At 33.9% G+C, this 21,630-nt stretch overlaps 3 protein-coding genes across 6 annotated transcripts; 1 reads left to right on the forward strand and 2 right to left on the reverse strand.

Annotated features, from left to right (window-relative positions):
- Nucleotides 1-1,475: 1,475 nt before the first annotated feature.
- Nucleotides 1,476-4,688, reverse strand: LOC130653866 (E3 ubiquitin-protein ligase MYLIP-like). Its single transcript, XM_057456365.1, has 4 exons — nucleotides 4,463-4,688; nucleotides 4,154-4,347; nucleotides 3,636-4,064; nucleotides 1,476-3,517 (listed from the first exon to the last, which is right to left on the reverse strand). The coding sequence occupies exons 1-4, from the start codon at nucleotides 4,547-4,549 to the stop codon at nucleotides 2,764-2,766; spliced, it is 1,464 nt and encodes a 487-aa protein (XP_057312348.1). The 5' UTR covers nucleotides 4,550-4,688; the 3' UTR covers nucleotides 1,476-2,763.
- A 3,290-nt stretch (nucleotides 4,689-7,978) lies between these two features.
- LOC130653870 (TAR DNA-binding protein 43-like) lies at nucleotides 7,979-20,508 on the reverse strand. Of its 4 annotated transcripts, XM_057456369.1 has the most exons (9): nucleotides 20,221-20,508; nucleotides 15,170-15,480; nucleotides 14,522-14,700; nucleotides 14,010-14,150; nucleotides 13,724-13,918; nucleotides 12,605-12,994; nucleotides 11,529-12,062; nucleotides 8,814-8,950; nucleotides 7,979-8,546 (listed from the first exon to the last, which is right to left on the reverse strand). In XM_057456369.1, the coding sequence occupies exons 2-6, from the start codon at nucleotides 15,453-15,455 to the stop codon at nucleotides 12,608-12,610; spliced, it is 1,188 nt and encodes a 395-aa protein (XP_057312352.1). In that variant the 5' UTR covers nucleotides 15,456-15,480; nucleotides 20,221-20,508; the 3' UTR covers nucleotides 7,979-8,546; nucleotides 8,814-8,950; nucleotides 11,529-12,062; nucleotides 12,605-12,607. The 4 variants fall into 4 exon arrangements, with proteins under 4 accessions (XP_057312352.1, XP_057312354.1, XP_057312351.1 ...); XM_057456371.1 differs by lacking the exon at nucleotides 20,221-20,508 and having other exon boundaries at nucleotides 11,529-11,624; nucleotides 15,170-15,701; XM_057456368.1 differs by lacking the exon at nucleotides 20,221-20,508 and having other exon boundaries at nucleotides 15,170-15,697.
- LOC130653865 (dopamine D2-like receptor) lies at nucleotides 9,731-11,665 on the forward strand. Its single transcript, XM_057456364.1, has 2 exons — nucleotides 9,731-9,867; nucleotides 10,098-11,665. Exon 2 carries the CDS (start codon nucleotides 10,100-10,102, stop codon nucleotides 11,663-11,665), a length of 1,566 nt encoding a protein of 521 aa, XP_057312347.1. The 5' UTR covers nucleotides 9,731-9,867; nucleotides 10,098-10,099.
- Nucleotides 20,509-21,630: the final 1,122 nt, after the last annotated feature.

Here is a 21,630-nt window from a genome sequence, read left to right on the forward strand (position 1 = left end):
TATATAATCAAACGTTAAACAAACATAGGTCAAACGCTAGCTGAAACCAAAACAAACTTGAAAGTTGCAAAAGCAATGTTTGCATAAAAACTTTTTTTATATAGAAAATGTACTCTCACGGCAAACTCTACCGCAACCAGAATGTAATCTGACTTAAAAAGCCCAGAAAGTTAGGAAATGTCAGGGGGAAGGGGGGAAGGGCCATAAGTTTGGCCAGACACATGAGCGAGAAGATTTCATTGGAATATATGTTCTGTTACACAGCAAAATTTCCCCACAAAAAGGAAATGGCTTGTTCACGTCTGAAAGTCAGGGAAAGTCAAGAATTCTGTTTTTGAAAAAAGAAACCGTTTCATACAAATGTGATGAATATTTTGTTCTGCTTACAAATAGTATCCTGTCTTAAGAAAATAAACAAGACGAGGCCTTTGACTCAATTATTACGGTTCCTGTCAGGGCGGCCAGAAATCTTGCTGCTACAAAAATAGCAAGCTGCATCTCTGTTTTTTTAACAGAGAAAAACGTTATTTTGTAGTGCTTTAACACAAAAGAAGTCATAATGTTTTGATTATGAAAAATTAAAATCCCACAAACGATCTCTTTGTGGCCAACAAGAAAAGCTTAGTGAGAGTGTCAACCTGGAGCACGCACGAGATTAGCACCTAAGCGAGTAACTATCCTTTATGTCATAACAAGTGCTGTTAACCAGGTGACATTATGAATACACCATTCTTTATAATGTCCCACGTGGTTGGAGGTCAGCTGCTGCCTCGTCCCCAGGGCTTTCTTTCTTCTTTGTTGTTTGAGATTGTTAGGAAGAGAAAAAAGCCCTGCGGAAGAGGTTGAGGATAGCTGATTAAAGCATCAACAATGACACTAATATAACTGCAATAAAAAGCCGTCGCATAGAAACTAAACTCTTTAGATACTTGTTATGACAAGATTACTGTCTTCCTCTTTCCTGTTCCTCACAGGTTAAACGACATGATCAATATGTATTTGTTTTACTTAAACTTACAATAACGGATAAGGATAAAGCTTACAAAAAACACGAACTGTCTTTTTCGCGTTTTCTCTTTTTTCCGTAAGAATTACCTTTAGCAAGCTAAAAAATAGATTTATTCCGGGTATAAACATTAAACTCCGTACGTTATCTTTTGCGAAATACATCAGGCTAATTCAGATAAGATTTTAGATCTTTTTTACCATATATGGTATTCATTTGGAAGGTGCTCAGTAAATAAGTAATGCTTGGACATGAAAAAGTCCAACCCTGACATATTACTTATTCAAGACAGTTCATGTACAAGTAGTTCTCCACCACTGGCGCTTTTCTAATTCAAGCTAGGCAAAAGTTAAACATAACTACGTAATTACATTTCTGTTCAACGAAGTGCTATTTGTGCAACTAAAAAAAAATGCGTTTTTAAAAAGGAAATGAATAACTTGTTATCAGAAAAAAACAGATACCACAATTTAAATTAACTCATAATTATATTTTGTGTCAACATTAATTATGACAAATTTGGATTCTCCATAAATTCTTAACGTCTTACATGCGGATTAAATTCTATATAACACTAAGAGTTACAAGTGAAAGATGGAACTCGGAACCACAATCCGAAAAATGGGGTTTTTAGACTCAAAAATAACATAAGCAAGTAAAAAAGAAATAGGGGAAGAGGGTAGGGGGGTCAGGACTTTTCTCTAAAAACATTAACCACAATATGTCCGCATTTTTAAGGATTGTGTGTGTACAAAATCCTGTGAAATGACAAAATACAATAAACTTTTTCAATTAAATAAATTCCACATATCTACAATAAAAAGGACTACTAGATGTAATGATCAGTTTGTTATTTATTTATTTTTATTTTTTATCAATGGATTAGTAAAACAAAAATCATTAAAAAAAATACCTGACTATTAAAGGAAGGTCTAAACTATACCTTGATTTTATGTTCAAAAACATTTTAATGACATATTCACTGAAAAGATACAGAAAGGTCATACAAGTCTACGAAAGCCCAAAGGTAATACTGTCAGATCAGTACAGGACTGTGATTTGTATGGGTCACTATTTTTATTCTAGCTTTCAATCACAATCCTGGCTAAAAAGACAAAAAATTTAATAACATGGTAAAAATAAAACGCTTCCTACTAGAAGCATCTATAAAGAACTATTTATTACTCTAAAAAAAATTCTGAAATCAGAATTATATATGAACACTGCACCTCAATTTAGTTAAATTTTTCAAATTTTAGTCACAAAGGAAACTCTAAATGCAAAACATTTAACAAAACAACATATTACCTCTCAAAAAAACATTCAGGGTAAAAATTAAAAATATATAATAAAAGGTCTTTTTCTCAATATATTTTAAAGATTCATGAGCACCTTTTAAAAACAGAAATATTTTATTCATATGTGGGGAAGTGTTAATTCATCAGATGAATAGACCACAGTAGAGTTAAAAAGAAATTTTAAAGAGAAAAATATTGAAGCATAAAAAAGCAACCTAAATAAGAAATGCATAATTTATACATATTGCTGATGAAATAACATCATTTCTTTCAACATAAAAGTTTTTTATCAAGAAAAAAAAAGATAAACTATAAAAACGATAAATTCCTTTTAAACTTAAGGATTTTAAATATATTAAAATAAGCCAACGGCACATAGGACATATCTACCACAATTTTTAGGACATTACAAAATAGCTGCACACAGTATATACAAAAATTACAAAATAAAACAATCCACTAATAACCAGTGAAAAAAACTCTTTGTGCATAGGTAATCTGCATTCTACAAAGTGGACATTCTCGACACATGGTTGCACAGTCTGTACAACAAACAACATGGCCACATGGACAAAATGCTGTTGAAACTTTTGCATCCATACACACTTGGCATGTTTGATTGTCCATCAAATTATTTACAGTTTCACGAAGTTCCTCAAATGTGAGGGTGTTTACATTATTGTCTAATATTTCTTCCGGGTTGGTTGTTTTATTTTCGGATTCAGTTATAAAAAACTTCACACCTCCTGATAGTGGTCTTGGTTTTTGTTGGGGGTTTTGAAGAGAGTCTTGACCCTCATCGATTTTGCTAACACTGTAAACACTCTTTCTATTAAAGTTTCTTTCACTATGATAAAATGCTGATTGTCTTTTCTTATCAGGTGCATTTAAAAGAGACCAGGCATGATCATATGCCTGTCTTCTTGTGCGAATAACATCAAATAAAAACATTCTTTTTTGTGTATCATCTGACTTAAAAATGGACAGCATTCTTCTTAAAGAACTGTTTGAGCATTTTTCAACAACTGACTTTTTCACAGAATTGCATTGAAAGAACGAGTGGAACTCTGTAAATGTACGAAATAAATGAATAGCACCTTGATTCTTTTTAAGGATGAAACTTGAGTGTACATGTTCGCCGTCTGTATCTCCATGAACAATAGTGAAACGCTTTCCTTTGTATGATACGGTTGAGATTTCATCATATGGAATACTATTTAATAAATTAAAAAAAAACAATTAATTACAACTAAGAAGGCACAAAGAGAAGAACTAGGACAGTAAAAACACTAATAAATAGAAAAGAGTATAAAAGTAAAATAAATACTTACAGTCTAACTGCATCAGTACCTTTTCCATTTGATCCGGATGAGTTTTCTGTAATTCTCAGACCATCGTGTCGTACTCCCAGCGTTAATTCTTGAGGCTTATCTGAAACTGATTGCACTTGAAAAAACTCAACACCATAATCAGTAAATTCACCTAGAAGTTTTAAAAACTCAATCTTTGCTTCAGAAGTTGTCATCATATCCAACTTTAAATGATTGGTTTCAACCAACTGTTGAAATTCCCTCGACCAGGCTACATCTGAGGGTATAATAGTAGAATAATCGGGAAGAGAATCTGCATTAAAGTCACCATAATCCACTTGTGCGATGAGTGCAATAAGTTTGGCAAAAATGTCGTTACAAATTTTATTTTTACTAATATCTATTTTTCCATTATGAATATGGTTGAGTAAAGTAGAATAGTACAAATCTCTAAAAACAAAACATATGGCAATTAAAACAAATAATTGAACTGTTAACCAGATATAAATATAACTTGTGTACAAAGCTAAGTTAGCTACCTTGTAACTGGTTGTTGTAACTCTTGGACTTTCACATAAAATTTCACTAAAAGCTTTATCCTGTATGGAGCTTTTCCATGTAATTGATCAGAAAGTTTATTTCTTAAATTCAACCAAGTTTCAACACCAGTTGAAGGATTCGTGTAACGAAGTCCAAAATAATCTTTTTCAATTAAATGAATTCTGGATGATACCTACAGAGAATAATCACATGTTGATAGCAACAAAGTAGCCTATTAAAACCAAGTCCAATAGATTAAGGTAAGCTAGCTAATTCAAAAAAAAAACTGAAAACAAGTGAAAACTTACCATGTCCAGGCAATCCAAACCACGGCTTCCTTTGGGCAATATAAGCTCGTGGATCGTCCCATTCGGTTCTGAAACGAAGCACCACATCTCTAACTGTGTCTAAGTCAGGTAAAGTTTTTGTTATTGTCATGTGTTTTAAGGAAATAAGTGGTTGGGGGATTGTTAGTTGGTTTGTTGAGCTGGTTCTGCTTGAGTGGTCATAGAGAAAAGGGAAGGATTAAATTTGTCATTACCGTTTTCATAATTTTTTTTCAATCGACAATATTCTAATGTTATATACGGGGGTGATGTTAAGAATCTTAAATACTACAATAGGTACTTAAATAAGAGATTTATTATTATTAAAAAAAAATGGAAACAATAATGCATTATGATACAAAAATACATTTTAGTAAGCATAATTTCAGCATCGTTTCAGACCTTAAAAACGAATAAAACCATTTTAAACACCCCTTAAGTATACAGAGCATACAACATCAAAAACACTTTGTTTTCAATGTAGTTTGGCTCAGCAAGTCAAGAGGTTTTGTATTTTTTGCCGACACAATATAATTTCGGGACGTTGATCCTCTCCCCCACGTCCGCAAGCCGAAATTTTAGTATACTTAGTATACTAAAATTTCGGGGAGTATACTTTAAGAGACTACTACAATAATTTGTTATATTGTGAGGTCCCACCGCTAAAGCGACAGACGAAAATTGGACATTTTAGATTGCCCCTGAAAACGATCCTCAACTCGTGAGGGACCGTGCTCCTCCTGCCCTCCCCAAGGCTATTTTAGTTATCCAGCAGGAATGCACAATAAAACCTCCTTTTAGCGGACATCCTTTATGCGGATAACTCTCAACAACCGACACTTTTTCAACTACGGATGGAGCGACGGTATAAACTGTCATAACAAAACTTCCATATAGACCTCTCTATTAGCGGCATTGTTTTAAGATATAAATTTACATTTACCCCTAAAACTGACCCCTCTACAACGGGCAAGCCCAGAATGTGGTCACATAAAACAATTCACTTAGATGTTCTTGAAATCCAATTTATAAGATAATTGGCCAAAATCCCTGAGAAAAGAGTCCAATAGTTTCCAGATTTTACGTAGGTGTTTGGTTTCACAGACTTGTTGACAGTAAGTTTTTTTTAAAAAATTTTCCCTTTCAATTGTGTCTTTGCTCGTCGTTTTTCTTTCTTGTCAATTTTTGCGTGTAGCGAGCCAAGATATGTTCATGTTGTTTTTATTTGATTTTAATTTCACAACAGGTGTTTTGTCCTGGTGTCCCCAGAATTTGCGATTGATGATTAATGGTGGCCATCTAAACAATTATCATCTCTGAAAGCAGCAGTTACCAAAATCTTACTGCAAAACCATCTAGGCTTGACGGGGAACCATTTTTGTCCATCGCCAATGACAATATGGTTCTTTTCTTGCTGGAATAAATTTTAGTCAGGTTGGAATGGCATTAACCTAAATGCTGTCAAACTGGATATCAACCATTATGACAAGACTGCAACCTCGATCCCAGGACCCGTAGAGTTTTTTGATATGAAGATGAACACCCGTAATTTTGGATGAATCATTAACAAGGGCCAAGCGATACTTAAATCTCCATTGCTTAAAAAACCTTTATTTTTCTTGCATACGCAGTTACTTATCATATTGTAACATGCTGGACAAGCAAAAATGTTAATAAATTAAAAAAAGTTAATAAACAAAAGCATGCTTGTCGCATAACTTTTGGTCAAATTGGGGCTTGAACGTCTAAATATTTTAGTATAAGTTTTACTTTTTATGTATAAGATAAAACAGAACGTAACACCAAAATTGTTAACTACCCTATTTAATTCAATACAACATAAATATAATACCAGATTTTCAAAAAATAACTATGAAGTACCAAAGTCTAGCACATTTTCGATTAGACATAGGGGACCATACCTTAAGAATACTTTTTTATCTGATGCAATTCAAACAAACAAAACTCTTAAATTTTTTAAGAAAAATACAAAAACAAAAGTAGCTATTTACAACAGAACTTATAGACATTTATCTGTACTTTTAGATACACACTCGTATATAGACTTTTGTATAGTTAAAATATTTCTTTACTATATTTGATATCTATTTTAATATTTTTTTAACTGTCTCTGTTTTTCCTAAAAACAGGGCTTGGTGATAAGGCAAGCTGTGCCTTCTTCTTGCTCCAGTCATTTTTGTAAATATTTAAAGAAGTTAAAACCTGTAACATTTAAATAACGGGGAAATTTATACATATATATATATATATCTATCTTAAATAACGCTAGGACAAGACTGCAGTCGAATTAGGAAATCTAGGTTGGGATGAAAAAAAATCAAGAATTTCTCTAAATTCCTGTCGAAGATTAAGTGTCGTACTTTAGAAGGAATTTAAGTTTTTTTTATCTTTGTCTATTATCTACACCTACGCTACGACGAGTAAAGACGAAATTAAGAGACCAATGACTCGGTAAAATTTTTGCTTCATCACGTCTCAGCAAATTGATTGTTCATTTATTATCCTCTCTGTTTGTGAAAGCCAGATCCAGGATAGATTTAATGATTTGGTGTGGAAGATAAAAATCTTTTTATTCTCCTAGGTGTTGCTAAATATCCATAAGACGAAAGTAAATTTAGATGACGTAATCGATATGCTAGCAATAAAATATTCAAAAATACTTGAAATGTTAGACATACTGAACGGTGTTTAAAATGCGACAGTCTTGGTAAACCAACTAATAAATTGTGTACAATCTCGTTCCCAGGGAATCTTGTATCTTTTCCACCATCCCGATGTCAGAAAAGATACACGATGCCCTGGGAACGAGGTTCGAATTGTGTATATTACATCGTCTGGTACTTGTATATAAATTCCCAGAAACTAAAGTAATAAAGAAAAAAAACAAAAACACTTGCTAAAAAAACTAAAATAGTAAAATTAAATGTCGCAAAAAATCCGGGCGATAGCTAAATCGCGAATGTGTGCGAAAGCAAGTGTTGGTTGCAAAACACAAATGTCGCAAAATGCGAAAAGAAAATAACGGGGTAAATTTAGGCGAACACTGACTTTCAAATTTTTCGCTGGAATTAAGTACTGCAGACGGCATTGTTTTAGCATTTCTCCACGTACAGCAAATTTTTAATTAATTTTTTTTAAAGTCGTAAACTTTGGAAAGAAATAGCTATTTCATAAACTATAACTCCCGAAGTTGAGGGGAATGTAACGCATGAATTACTTTCTTTTTTTAAAAGAACAGCAAAATTCTAACCAGGTTAGTTATATTTTTACCTCTCTATTGTTCCAACCTACTGTTTTCAAACTGAAATCCCAGTCTAATATTCTTATAAAACGCATAGTGTGTAAAGCTAACGTACTTTTCATTTTCTTGCCCACAAATTGATTTTTAAGTTTCAGAAATTCAGGGCAAATATAAGAGATGAAATAGGACTTTTTACTATTTCTTTTAATATGACCAACAAAGAGAAACAACAAACGTCCAGTGTCTTTTTTAGCTGAAATTAAAACTACATCTAAAATAATAAGTTTGTTTCTATTCTTCATATATTTGAAGAGGTCTTGTACGCATTTTTCTTTTACAATATACCAACAGTAATCGTCTCTTTCGGTTGCCGTGTGATTTGCGCTCGATTAATTTATTAGGCTGTAACAATTCCTCGCACATAACGGCAGCAGCCTCGCCCAATTCATTCTCCAACAGTGAAAATTCTACGTCGAAAACAGGATGTCTGTCTATATTCTTGATTTTCCCTCTTTTTCCAATTCGAAAGTGACACAACACCGAAGCAGCCATTAATACAAAAAACAACATGAAAATATATTTTCCAACAAACATTTTGTCACAAGAAAAAAAAAATCTTTTATTTTCCACCTTATGACTAAAAAATAATGACTGTTTCCTTTTTAAAGCTTTTTTTTCTGCTGAGATCTAAATTAAGTGTGAACAACCAGGATTCACGTCTAATGAAAGAACAAAATAATTCTTCTTTGATTAACGGCAGACGATAAGTACCACAAAGCACCAAAATCAGAAGATGTTGTTTTTCTAAAGAATTAGAACATATGTTACAAATCTGAGGGCGAGATAAAACGGTAACAGTGCACGCTTTTCCTCTTTTATTATTAAAAAAAAGATAAAACAAGAAGAACGGACATTCCTGTGTCACATTTTTTTTCAACGCATGAAACAAGACACGAGTAAGGAAATAGGAAATAAAAAAAACGACGACGACCGAAGTGTAAATTCTAAAAGTAAATACAAAAAACAAATAAAGAAAAAAGAAAAAAAAAGAAAAAAAAGGAAAAACCAAACCTCCAAACGTCAGAGAATCTTTTCCCAAAATAACTTTTCACAAATAAAAGGAACTTCACTGCCTCCCTCACGGCATGTTTCCATTAAGTTGCCCAAGCTCTCCATCGTAGATTCTTTCAAATTTTACTCCCCAATACCTAAAATTATAAACAAGATGAAATTATTAGTGAGTCACAGCAAGACACAAAGCAGTCTTATAGCGCCCAAATTTCCCTCTTAATTTGTCACATAAAGAGACACCGTTTTGATCTGTGGTGGGCTTTTCGCAAACATCGAGTGGACTTGTAATTAAATTTGTTGGTAGCTTGATTTGTATGTAAACATGGTACCACGTCAAAAAATAAATAAATAAATAAATAAACAGAGAGGAGTAGTACACAACAACAAAACAGAAACACCTCCCATTTCAGCAGCGAAGAAAAAACAAACAGGAGCAAAAAATCAGTTCTTCATTAAAGACAGAAAAGAACGGGAAAGATGCTTTTTTTAAGTCGAAATAAAAACACCCTTTGAATTTTCAAGTGAACAAAAGAGAAGTAACATAAAACACTATACAATTACCTTGCTAAGCTATTTTTCTTTTTATCAAGTTTTTTTTTATAATTTAATAATTGAAAAAAGTTTCTTTGAAAAAAGGAAGAAAAAAATAAAGAAAAAAAATTCTTGCTTTTTTTCTGATGGAACTGTATGAGTCACGTGATAACGCAGTTTTAGAAGAAAAGAACAAGATCTCTTTTTATATAAAGTGGTTTCTATAACGAAAAAGAATTTCTTCAAAAAAAAAACAAGTTAGATGAGGAAACAATAAATCAATTTTATATTTCTGACAGGTGAAGAAAAGAGGGAGATTCATAGAACTCTTGATGGTCCTTGTGAGAGCAAATGTGAAAATAATTTTTTCCAATTATATTTCTATATGCAAGCGTTAGTTAAGACAGAAGAAACTGTAGATGTTAATATAACAAATAAATAAAATACAACAAAAAAATCTCAATCATTTAAGTAAAATAGTTCTTTTAATAAATTTCAAATTAATCGTAAAACAGCCGTTTAGGTAAGTCTGGTTTTTAGCGTTAACATTCAATGTCATCTTATTTATTTTTATCCATCCTTTTTATTTACTCCTTCACTCACCCACTCAATAACTTATTGATTCACTTATAAGTCCATTCCGGATTTGTTCATCAATTAATTCATTTATCCATCGATCCATCTACACATTTATTCATTCATTTATTTATTTATTTATTTATTCATTCATTTGTTCTTGTATTCTATTTCCAGGTATGCCAAACAACTCGAGCAACACCGATTCGCCAGGGACGAAGCACGTATCACCATATATATTGTTAGCACTATGTTCAATCGCACTTATAGAGAACATATTTGTTTGTTTTATGATATTAAACTACAGAAGGCTACGTACAGCCACGAACGTGTTTATATTTGGTTTGTGCACAACTAATGTACTATGTGCAGGCGTGCTTTTGCCAACACACAGTATGATACCCAACAGTCTAGCAGATAAATTTCTAACATTGATTGTCATACTTACATATATCAACAATCTCACCGCTGTCACCTTTGAACGCTACATAGCTATTAGCAGGCCGCTGCGATATCATCAAATCATAACCAAAAAACGCGCAGTACGAATCATTATATTTTGTTACATTGAACCTCTGATCTACTGTGTTCTTCCATTCGCATGGGAGGTAAGAGTGGACACAGTGATTCATAAGGTTTACGTCACTTTTACTTTGGCATTGTTCTTAATAACGCCTCTTGTATTTATATTGGGCGTTTACGCCAAAGTGTGCCACACTACGCATAAATTTTTCAAGAAACATAGTAAGCTCATCGTCACATCGGAGAACAACAGTGGTTCAGAGCTATGGGAGGAAGCGAAGTTTTTGTGCTGCTTACACAAATCAAAACTTCGAGACGACGACGATGATAGCAACAGCGATAACGACGACGACGACAAGTTCGACGACGAATTGTCATTATCGGATAAAGACTCCCCGATTATTCCGAAAAAATTGAATGACGAAAATAGAAACGGATTAAAATCGGTAAGTCGGAGTCAAAATGGTGTCACACACAAGTTTAACGGTTGTAACCATGCAAATAAAAATGGTGAAATGTGCAAGAATGGAGATACCTCCAATCCAATCATTTATCCAATATCAGATTTAGTTGACATTTATGAGCACGAATCAGCCCCTGGCGACTTTTTAAGAGATAATAAACGAAAAATTTCCCGACAAAGAAGCTTAGGTTACTTGGAGGGGTGTAATCGGAACATCAACAACAAAAGAAAACCTTCTCTCGTATCTTCGAAGACGAACGACACAATCCTTGTGATGACAACTTCGTCAATTCGTAAAAACGAATACGTCGTCAAAAAATATCCATTACAAAGTAGCATATCTTTCGAAGGTTCTAGCATACTGCCAAAGAAGATACTAACGAGACATGACAGCGTTCTATCTGAAGCGAGAAAAAAACAAAACTACTACCAGAAGCGTCGATCTAGCACGTTAAGAACGTCAACTAGATCTTGGGTTAGTTTCAACAATAAAGCAAAGCAAATGCTGACAGAACTAAAAGCGTCGTTGGCGTTCGCTTTAGTCGTGCTAACGTATATGTTCACATGGTTACCTGTCGTGTATATGTCGCTACTAGAGGTTATTGGAAGAACAGATTTAATACCTGTAACGTTAACTGCGCTTTCCACCTACACGATCGGTTTAAACGCCATGGTGGATCCGCTCTTGTATGGAATCATGATCAAAGAATTTCGCCAAACTATAAAGTCAATAATGAGAAAAAGAAAGTCAATTTTGTGAAATACATAATAATATAGCACAGAAACTCTTGAACTGGAAAATAGCAAACAAAACTAACCGTATATTACCTAAGAAAAAAGAACAATTAATACATTGGTCACAGGACACATATAATTCTTTGTACAGTAAACTGACATGTGTCATTACGAAACGGTAAATGACACAAAACAAAATGACAACTAGTAATGTCTAAGAACTATAAAAAAACACTCCACGGCATTCAGACACGTCTTTTCACCACTCGAAACATATATACACTTGAAAATAATAAGCTGCATTAAATACAACGTTAATTTTATTTGTCTCTACTATTTACAAAATTATTCTCGCTCATCTCAACATTCTCCGACATGTTTTGATTCTCATCTCACAACACCAGCGTCACATTTAACTGTCCCTAGAGCAAAAAACATAGATAGTACAAGACCTTTACACCGCACAGCCCTCGTATTCACTAGACGGGTTACATACAAATTACATTGAAATTTACAATACTCTTCTTACCCTAATTAAGGAGGAAGGGATGGTAATTTTCTTAAAATTGATAGTTGGGAGGGTGTTCGATCATCGAAGTGGGTGGGTATCGATTCTTAGGTCTGTAATATATGGGTCAACAATAGTCAGAGAGTACCTTTCAGCACAATGCATTTGATATAGACTTTCTTGTCAGAAAGTTATGTTATTTCTTGTATTACATCTACATTTGTGATGTTTTTGACTTTATTTAAAGTATGAACATTTTATATTTCATTTCATTTCACAATTTTTGGTGTCGTTTCCTCAATTAGATTAAAAGAGTGCTGTTAAAAAAATATGTGTTATAATAGAGGCACATACCACCTGGTTTAGACTTAGACAAAAAGTCTGCGATCAAGACTGCTGGAATAAAATCCTGTATAAATAAAAATACAAATATTGACCAAAAGAAGCATACTGCACCTTTCATTTGTTATTACTCCAAAAAGCTTGTGGGACAGCTCTTGTATCACCAGGAGAGTACGACACGCTACTAGAGATCGGCGACTGCAAAATCTGTGGATAGCTGTAAGCGTATTCGATATTCCTCGAATCTGTTCCTCGCGGAGATTTACTTGATGCCACGTAGGGATTGTAAGCTTGCGCATAACTTGTTTGGACTGTTCGTGAATTGTTATACATAACCTGGCGCATATCTTCGAAGTCAAAAGGGGGATCTTGTGAACGCGAAGTGTGTCTTACACTGCTACTACTTCCTCCACCGCTGGAGTGGTGAGAACTGGCACTATTATTGCTGCTACGAGATTTAGACTCTCCCTTAGGTTCAGCATAGGTTACATTAATACGACTACCCTAAAAAAAAGGTTAAAATAAAATGTAAACTAAGAAAAAAAAATAAGTAGGAAAAAATAAGCCAAGTATTCTCTAATTTTTTAGAAATTATTTGACAATGGCCAAATTATTTGACAATGGCCTAATTATTTTTCGCTATTTTTGTAAGAGTAATTAGGACCAACAAAAACTAGCCTAAAAAGTTTGGGTTAAGGGGTCTAATATACGAAACGAATTCATCCTGTTCCAATACAAATGGGATATCTTACAACTGATACTGCAAACAAATAGTGTAAATAAAAGAAGAAAAAAAGGCCACTGAAAAGATCAAAAGGGTAATTTAAATTTATTGCATTTATGCTACCTATGAATTGGTCACTTCAAACTTGTTTTGGTTTCACCTCACCAAACAGATCTTCCCACCTGCTCTACAACTATCTCTACATATTTCACAATGCCTTGCGGGAATGCTTTACAATATATAGTAATTGTAAAGAATAAATGCACCTAAATCTTTAACACAGCACCTACCAAGTATTGTACTTCTAATCAAAAAAATTGTACCCATCACAACAAATTGCGATGTGTTGACAACCTTTTAAACCTCTTTCATTCAGACACTCTGTTTTTACACCTTGCAATAATAAGTATATGACTATAAAGTTAATGGTTTTATCACCCTTTCATGCAAGGGAAGCTTTTTTTCAAAATTATTTACTTAACTCTATGGATAACAATACTGATGTGTACCTGAAAACTGTGAGTCATGTGCAAGACTTGTCGAGCGATCTCTGAAGATGCAAACGTAACAAAACCAAAGCCACGAAAAGGGCTTGGAATATAAACATCAGATAATTCTCCATAATCCCCAAAATATTTGTGAAGATCATCTGAACATGTACCATCAGGAAGTCTACCAATGAAAAGTTTCAGTGGCATTTCATCCTGTAAAAAAAGAAAAAACAATTAAAGGAAATTACTCTCTGGCGTTTAAGTGGAAATATCCATGGTTCAAAAAATCCATGTAATGACTTACTTTCTTTTTTGGCATTCGAACTTCGCATCTTCTACCTAGAATAGCATGGTTTGATTTCAATGCCTTCTGTGCTGCAGCAGCTGCTTTAAATCGAATAAATCCAAAACCACGTGATTCTTTAGTAACTGGATCGTATTTTACCTACAAAAAAAAAAGTTCATACAAATTTTGAAAAATATAATACAGTGTTGCAAAGCCGAAGTCTAACAAGTGGCTATCTTAAGGGTGATTATATAAATTCAGATAACATTTTCTTGCTTCATTAGAACATGTTGTCATGTTCTTAGTTTCACCAAGCATTTAAATTACAAACTTCATCCAATCAGCTAAAAGTATTATAAAATGGTGACAAAAAGAAGATTAATCTCTAAACAAAAATCACTAGAATACTTAATGTTAGCAGCTGAAATATATTTTACTAATAATGACAAATTGATGCGAAACATTCTTATGTTGACTAAATTAGTACACAGATTTTTCATACAAATGCTTTCATAAAAAGTCAAGAGTACCTCATGCATTGCTAATTCACCAAACTGTTGAAAGTATTCTTTCATGTCATGCTCTGTTGCTTTGTATGGTAAACCCAAAACAATCAAATCTGACAGAAAATCACTGTCTGAACCAGTCTTTACCAACTTAGCTTCAGGTTCACGGTTTGGCGACTCCTCCATTTTCCTTTTAACAGAGTCTAAGAAAAAGGTATTTCTTTTAGAAAGAGCTTGTGCTTATTTTTAACATTTTTTTAGTCAAAGATGCCTTGACCTGAAACTTTTAATCAGTCAATTTTTAGCTATTTGTAACATTTTTATTAATTTTTTAATATATTAGAACTTTAAAAAGTCATTAAATTTTTTTTGTCTACTTGTCCCTCAATAAGCTGGTGGTTTAGGTATTAACAGATGAAATATTGTTATCACAAAATGCCAAAATCATATTTTTTTTGCATTTCTTTAAGCTATATGGTCATCAAAAACAATGTCAAGAACCCAATCTTCAAAAACAAGAACTTAGAACATTTTTATTGGTAGTAACTAGTGCTAATGTCTAGTTTCAGACGTTATTTATAAACCATTTTATGACATGTAACAAACAAAGTTATAACGTAATATATATACCCTACTGTGTGCAAACAAATACAAATTAGATAGATAAAACACCTGTTTTTGGCAATGTGATGTGATATGTTGTGTCGCCCCAACCTTCGAAAGGAGGATCTAAAATATTATCTGATAAACGAATTCCTCTCCATGCACCAGTGGAACTTTTATACTTTAAACCGATAGCATTTGGAAATTGTGCTTGAATTGTTGATAGAAGAATGGTCCCACAACTTTCTGTTGGTAATTCAATGCAGTTTTCACCATTTTCTTCATCAGAAACTTTTACAAAACATGGATATTTTTCTGTTACCACCTTTTCCTCATGGACATCTATTTCAGCCATTTTATTTCTTCTGTACTAAAATCAACTACAAACAACAATAACAAATTAGGTGACTAATCATTAAGTAATTAGTACTGTGCAAATTTGAGGGCCAATTCTTGATGATGTTAGCTTCTACCCTGTTAACTAGTTATGCAGAAACTTCCAGGTCCTTCTTGCCCTCCAGTCCTATGTTGTAGCTGTTGAACAGGATATCATCATGTCATGAACAAGCAAGTATATTCTAGGTTACATTTCAACAGCTTAATAAAATGACTGAAAATATAAGTGGTAACATTTTTAAAGAACTACAGTATTTGCATATTTAGTTAAAAAAGTTGCAAAAAAAATGACAATAATATCAGTGTTGTTTCATTTGTTGCTTATTATTAATAAGCAACAAATGAAACTAATTAATATTTATTACATGTATGTTGGTTACCAGTTGGTTACCAAGGGGGGGGGGGGGGGGGGTGCTAAGGATGTATACATGGGTACTAGGAATAAAACACCGATCATATTTAAAGGAAATATTAGTCCAGTGGAATGATGTCATTTCTGATCCAACTGACTTCATTTTATAATTGTTTTCCTTCCTCGAAAATCTTTAAATGCAATATTCTACATATGTGGCAACAGCTCTTTTTATCTGTACTGTTAAATAGCAAACTTTGTTGCACATATGACATTACTTTTAAAACTACTTGTTGCTGCCGTGTGCTGAAGCATTGTTCTCTCCTTCGAGGTGCCTCACAAGATGAATAACTAAATCTAATACAGTCTTATTGCGCTTTGGGTTATCGTCTCTGTGTGGTTCATGTTAAAATCGCTTATAAAGTTTTTTGAGTTCTGTGTTGTGTCGCTAGTGTTGTTGTTAATGGTTTCTGTGGTGTATGGTTTAAAAAAAATTGATTTAGTAAGTTTGTGTATATTGTTGTTTCTTAGTTTTTAGTTAATGTGTTTTAAATTCTGTTTTATTCTACTCGGTTCTGTTTTTTATAAGTTTTTGAGTCTGTGTTTTAAGTTCTTGTTTTTATAATTTTCCATTTTTTTATTGCCCGGTATGTTGTATTTATTTAGCCAATGTTTATGTGAACATCAAACATGTGTTCCTTAATGTATGTTAATATAAACAAGACGCATAATTACGTAAACTAGCAAAACAACAGCCTTTAATGAATTTTGCTTTACTGTAATAGCATATGTGATGCTGTAACTTAGTGGTTATAAATCCCGCACTTTCTGCAGGAGACCAGGTTTCGTTTTACCTTGGTGGCGATACAATATGGGAAAGTAAATTTTATCAAAGTCCGGGTTAACCAAAGACATATAGAAAAATAAGGGAGATGGCACAATGTGTGGGCTGTTGGATACCAGGAAGTTGTTGGGTACAGCAATGACTGTGTGACTTAAAATGAGCGTTAAATACTCCAGGACTCCTTATCAAGCCTCATTTGGCCCCTCCTGGAAATAATATAGAGGGTATATCCCTTGCTATTTGTGAAGCAAGGCTAGCTATTCATAGACCTTTTTAAATGTTTACATTTTCACGGTAAGCTCTCCTGGCTGTGTGGCACAGAAAGATGAGAAGCTTGCTGAAAAAAGGTCTTTTTAAGTCCATTTCTTTCTATGGAAACATTGTAAGTAGTATCCGTTATCTTGTGTTGTCTTGTTATTTGTACAGTATTTTTAAGGTAGTTTTGTCAGCAGCGATTGATTTTTCCATCATCTGATTGGCTAAACGTTGTATTTTTGTCTGTAGTTAGCTAGCTAGTGAATCATTTTACTAGAGTATTTATTAAGCTTGCTACAGACAGATTTCTTTGTTTATATGCATTTTAACTACGGGCTCTTCTAACATGTGTCTGGCATATAAAAAAGATGCTAGTGAGCTACAACTTTCTACAAATGCCTTTTCCCATTGATTTCTTCAGACAATAGTCAGTGAGGTTTTGAACTTTTTGAGAGTGACTGGATTGACAACAAGGGTTATAAAATGAGTCTTGAATTCTTCAAGTCGGCATGTCACATAGTACTACTTTCAGCTGAGGGAAAGCATGGACCTTTCCGGTCAAACTCTCACAGAAGATGCTTTGATTAAACAAGAACTTTAAGTATCTGAATTAAAGTAAGGCTAAATTAGCAAAAACGCACCTATAACTACACAATATGACAGGTGTGAAGTTAAAAAAGAAAAATTCTACAAAAAATTCAGCCCCTATTTATAAAAAGGTGACTGCATGAACGGCGTGTTTTCCCTCAATTCATGATGGCTACCTGGAAAAATACAGACATGTAATTGGTTGAAAAGTATCACGTCATATTTGCTGACAAGGAGAATAGATTTTTGCTTATTAATGCTATAGTGTGAGCTTTTTAAAATCATTTCTAGCCCAAAACAATCTGCCCAGGGTAAAATCAGAAGTAAGACACAATCCCTAATATTTTGAGGCTTCAATGTTTTTTAACTTTTTTTTGGTTAAGTTTAACCAGTATATTTATATAAAAATTTCAAAAATATTTACCTAAAAACAGGTGACAATTATGTCAAAGCGACGAGTTCAAAAAAATTGGTGAAAAAGTCGCGAACAGTTGTAAAAAATATAAAAAAGAATATAAAAAATATACTAATACTGTGTTTCCTCCTGTGTTAATCGAATACAGCGTTCTTTTATCTCTTTCCTTCATGGTTTTGAATAGCAAGAATCATATCAGTGATCACATTTTACCCCCCTTGAATTTAAACATATTGATTTTTTTCAATATAGCCAATTTTCCAAGTGGAGAGTAACAGATACTTCTATTAGAAGATTGGATCAAATTTTTTAGCTGTAATTTTTGACAATGTATATTTTTGTATATGGTGGGATGGAAGTAATGATTCCAGAATTTAGTATTTTTAGGGGTATAAAAGTACCAAAGGTTGCAATAATAGTGACAAGGGGTGGAAAGTAATTTAAAAATAACAAGTTAAAAAAACACTTGCAACACACCAACGTGTCACCTTTTTTCAAATAATAAACATTTTGCAGGTGCATTAAATCTGTTTACCGCAGATAAAAACAGCGTTAGCTTTTTGCGCGAAAAGCTTTATGAGCTAATTTTCCATCAGGCATCAGTCCAGGTCTATTTCAGACTATTCCAGTGAAAATAACCACATTAAAAACGGCAGCCGTATATTTTTTAAACTCATCAACTCACCAACTCGCGACTCACCAACTCACTAACTCACCGACTCGAAGATTACCTATACTCAGCAATTAATGCCTCAGTTTTTATCTCATTTTACAGAAATGGGCATGTTTGCATGCACAGGAGTTTTCACATGCTTCTTATGGATAGGACTGTTTTAATGCATAAGGCTGTAATACTATTCAGTGTTGGTGTTTTGTTTTCTTGAAGAGCTCAGAACTTTATAAAGTGTTTATGATCCAGCTTTCAGTTGGTATTCTGTTAATTCGAAGACACGAATATACAGGTGCAAATCCTGTCTGAATCTTCTATTTAGTTTTTATTAGACCAGTGGTTATTTAAGAATACTGTTCTGCCCGGATAATGAACATTGGCCTGATTAAGTACGGCAGCTTGCCCCGGTTAAGAACAGGGCAGAAAATACATAATCAGGGCAACATAATCGGGACAGACCGGCTTATTACTCAAAAAATATTATTTGGCACTTATAAAAGGAACATAATCAGGGCAGTTTATATACGACAGTGTAATATTATTTCTCACTTATTATAGAACGAACATAATCGGGGCAGGTCGACTTATGTATGACAGTCAAATATTATTCGACAATTATAGGACTTAAATAACACAAATACAATTGGGGCTGACTGCTTTTATATAATTCGTGGCAAATACTAAATTTTGGGATTCGCAAGTTTAATAACTTTTCACCAAAATTAATTCCCGCAAAAAGAATAATTTAGGTTCCGTGAAATTTAGTTGCTTCAAAGTATATTATGTTGAAATGTATTTACTACAAGGGGTAGTTTATACTAAGAATTACGTCGACACTTTTTTATTTCGCCATGTCTAGTTTTTAGGGGTGTTCTATCTTCCAGAGAATGTTTAATTTACAAAAGCTTGAAGAAAATGCCAATCACAGCCTGTCTCCCAGCTATTTATATAAGCGTTCATAATCCGGGCACCACGACATAACAGTGCAAAAAAAACATAATCGGACCGTGCGTACATAATCCGGCTGTCCTGGTTGTAAACGGGTCGTTTTCGCAATCTGGGCAGAACAATACCAAGGGCAATATATATATGTTTTTAATTGTAGCTATATACTTTTATATGTTAAAAAACGCAGCAACAAAGATTTGCTATTATAGAGTCTTACCATGTTTCTGCCTCTTGTTTTCTATAGGGCAACCTTTATTGCTGACCTAAGTTGACTAAATCCTTTCTAGTCACTATGGGACAACTCTTGCTGTTGACCCAAGTTGACGAAATCCTTCCCAGCAGTCACTATGGGGCAACTATTGTTAAGTTGACCAAAGTTTCTAGACAGTATTCGGTCAACTTACGTCAACAAAAAATGTTGCCCCCATAGTGAATTGAGAGTGTTTGGTCAACGTGTTGGGTCCAAAATTTGGTCAATACGAGGCAAGAGGTCAATACGGGTCGGAAACAGTGCTAAGCTAGTGTCCAAATCTTTTTGCCTGCCATGAACACCAAAAGGGCTTAACATTCAAAAAGGTCTATGTAAAATATGCACATTTATCTACCTGTCTCAATACCCTAAACAATATTTAAGGAATAATTTCAGCAATACCTGCTTTGTTTTGCTACGAACTGGAAAGATTGGTGTGGGATAATACATTGAGGAAGAGTGTGGAATTTTGAGATGATTAGCCAGGTAATCCAGCGTAGTTTTTACACCCACCGGAAAATCGGAATACTAAAGGTCGGAAAAATTACGCTGGGTCGAAGTAAAGCTGGTAAGTCGTCCACGTATTACTTCCTGAATATGAGGGAGATATAGTATTTAACATGCGTTAGACCTATGTACGTTCCCAAGCCTTGTGGAGATAATGATGTGCTATTCTCCATAAAGCACATTGTAGTGAGGCTCATCAATGTCTGTTGTCGAGTGTAGCAAGCCCTTTCTTTCCTTGTTGTACAATGTAGTAAAGCGTATTTTTTCGTAGCGATCTGTAGCAGTACGTTATTTTCTGTAGCAGGCCGTAGTAGAACGTATTTCTTTGTAGTAGAGTGTAGTAGCCTGTAGTAGAGTGTAGTAGAGCGTATTTCTCTGTAGTAGAGCGTATTTCTCTGTAGTAAAGCGTATTTCTCTGTAGTAGAGTGTAGTAGCCTGTAGTAGAGCGTAGTAGAGCGTAGTAGAGCGTAGTAGAAAATAATTTTTCTGTAGTAGAGCGTATTTCTCTGTAGTAGAGTGTAGTAACCTGTGGTAGCTTGTAGTAGAGTGTAGTAGCCTGTAGTAGAGCGTAGTAGTACAGCGTAGTACGCTGAAGTAGAGCGTAGTAGCCTGTAGTAGAGTGTGGTACGGCGTCTTTTTCTAGTGCTGCGCAACATAGGCATCCACATTTAGAATGTGACAAAAAAGGCAATTACAATTCATCACTATACAAACTCTATTTACAAGAAAAATAATTATTCACAGAGCACTATGGTTAAGAAGCGCAGGGGCTTACAGCAGTTAAGCTTCATACAAATAGTTTCAGAAAATATTCTAACTTTTAAGTTAAATTGAACTGGGGAAAACGGCGTTCAAATGACTACCATCGCCATAATGGTCTCGCACTATATACAAACGAAAAATTATCTGGACATCTTCCCACAAAAAGATTCTTATCAGTACATCAATTGTAGTTGGTAGATAAACAAGCCATGATGGCCGATTCGCCAGTGGTCATCATAATATCAGAGACAAAGAAACAAATTTAGCAGACACGCCTAAATATTCATTTTCAATTTCACATCTTGTGTTTTACTGCGCTTACCCAACGAGACATGATCAGTTTGTTTGAGTCTTACAGAATGCATCACAAGCAATGTATGTTCCAAATACCATTAGTGAAGGCGAGTGATCAGTATTACGTAAGAGATACGGTTGTTTCCGTAAATTAGACCTTTGATAAAATTTTAGAAAAAAGCTCCTGTTTTAGAAGCAATCCATACATCACAGATTCGGTCGTTTCAGTAAATTAGACCTTTGATAAAC

The sequence above is a fragment of the Hydractinia symbiolongicarpus genome, chromosome 8 (genome assembly GCF_029227915.1).
Source record: "Hydractinia symbiolongicarpus strain clone_291-10 chromosome 8, HSymV2.1, whole genome shotgun sequence".
Lineage (NCBI taxonomy): Eukaryota > Metazoa > Cnidaria > Hydrozoa > Anthoathecata > Hydractiniidae > Hydractinia > Hydractinia symbiolongicarpus.

Bases quoted from the DNA above. Each gene is read 5' to 3' on its own strand.
- LOC130653866 (XM_057456365.1), bottom strand. From the start codon at position 4,549: ATGTGGTGCTTCGTTTCAGAACCGAATGGGACGATCCACGAGCTTATA. The intron at 4,348-4,462 runs GTAAGTTTTCAC...TATTCTCTGTAG, and splicing joins GTTTGGATTGCCTGGACATG to GTATCATCCAGAATTCATTT. The intron at 4,065-4,153 runs GTAGCTAACTTA...TTTTGTTTTTAG, and splicing joins TTACAACAACCAGTTACAAG to AGATTTGTACTATTCTACTT.
- LOC130653870 (XM_057456369.1), bottom strand. From the start codon at position 15,455: ATGGCTGAAATAGATGTCCATGAGGAAAAGGTGGTAACAGAAAAATAT. The intron at 14,151-14,521 runs GTACTCTTGACT...TTTTTTTTGTAG, and splicing joins GTGAATTAGCAATGCATGAG to GTAAAATACGATCCAGTTAC. The intron at 12,995-13,723 runs GTACACATCAGT...CCTTTTTTTTAG, and splicing joins ACATGACTCACAGTTTTCAG to GGTAGTCGTATTAATGTAAC.
- LOC130653865 (XM_057456364.1), top strand. From the start codon at position 10,100: ATGCCAAACAACTCGAGCAACACCGATTCGCCAGGGACGAAGCACGTA.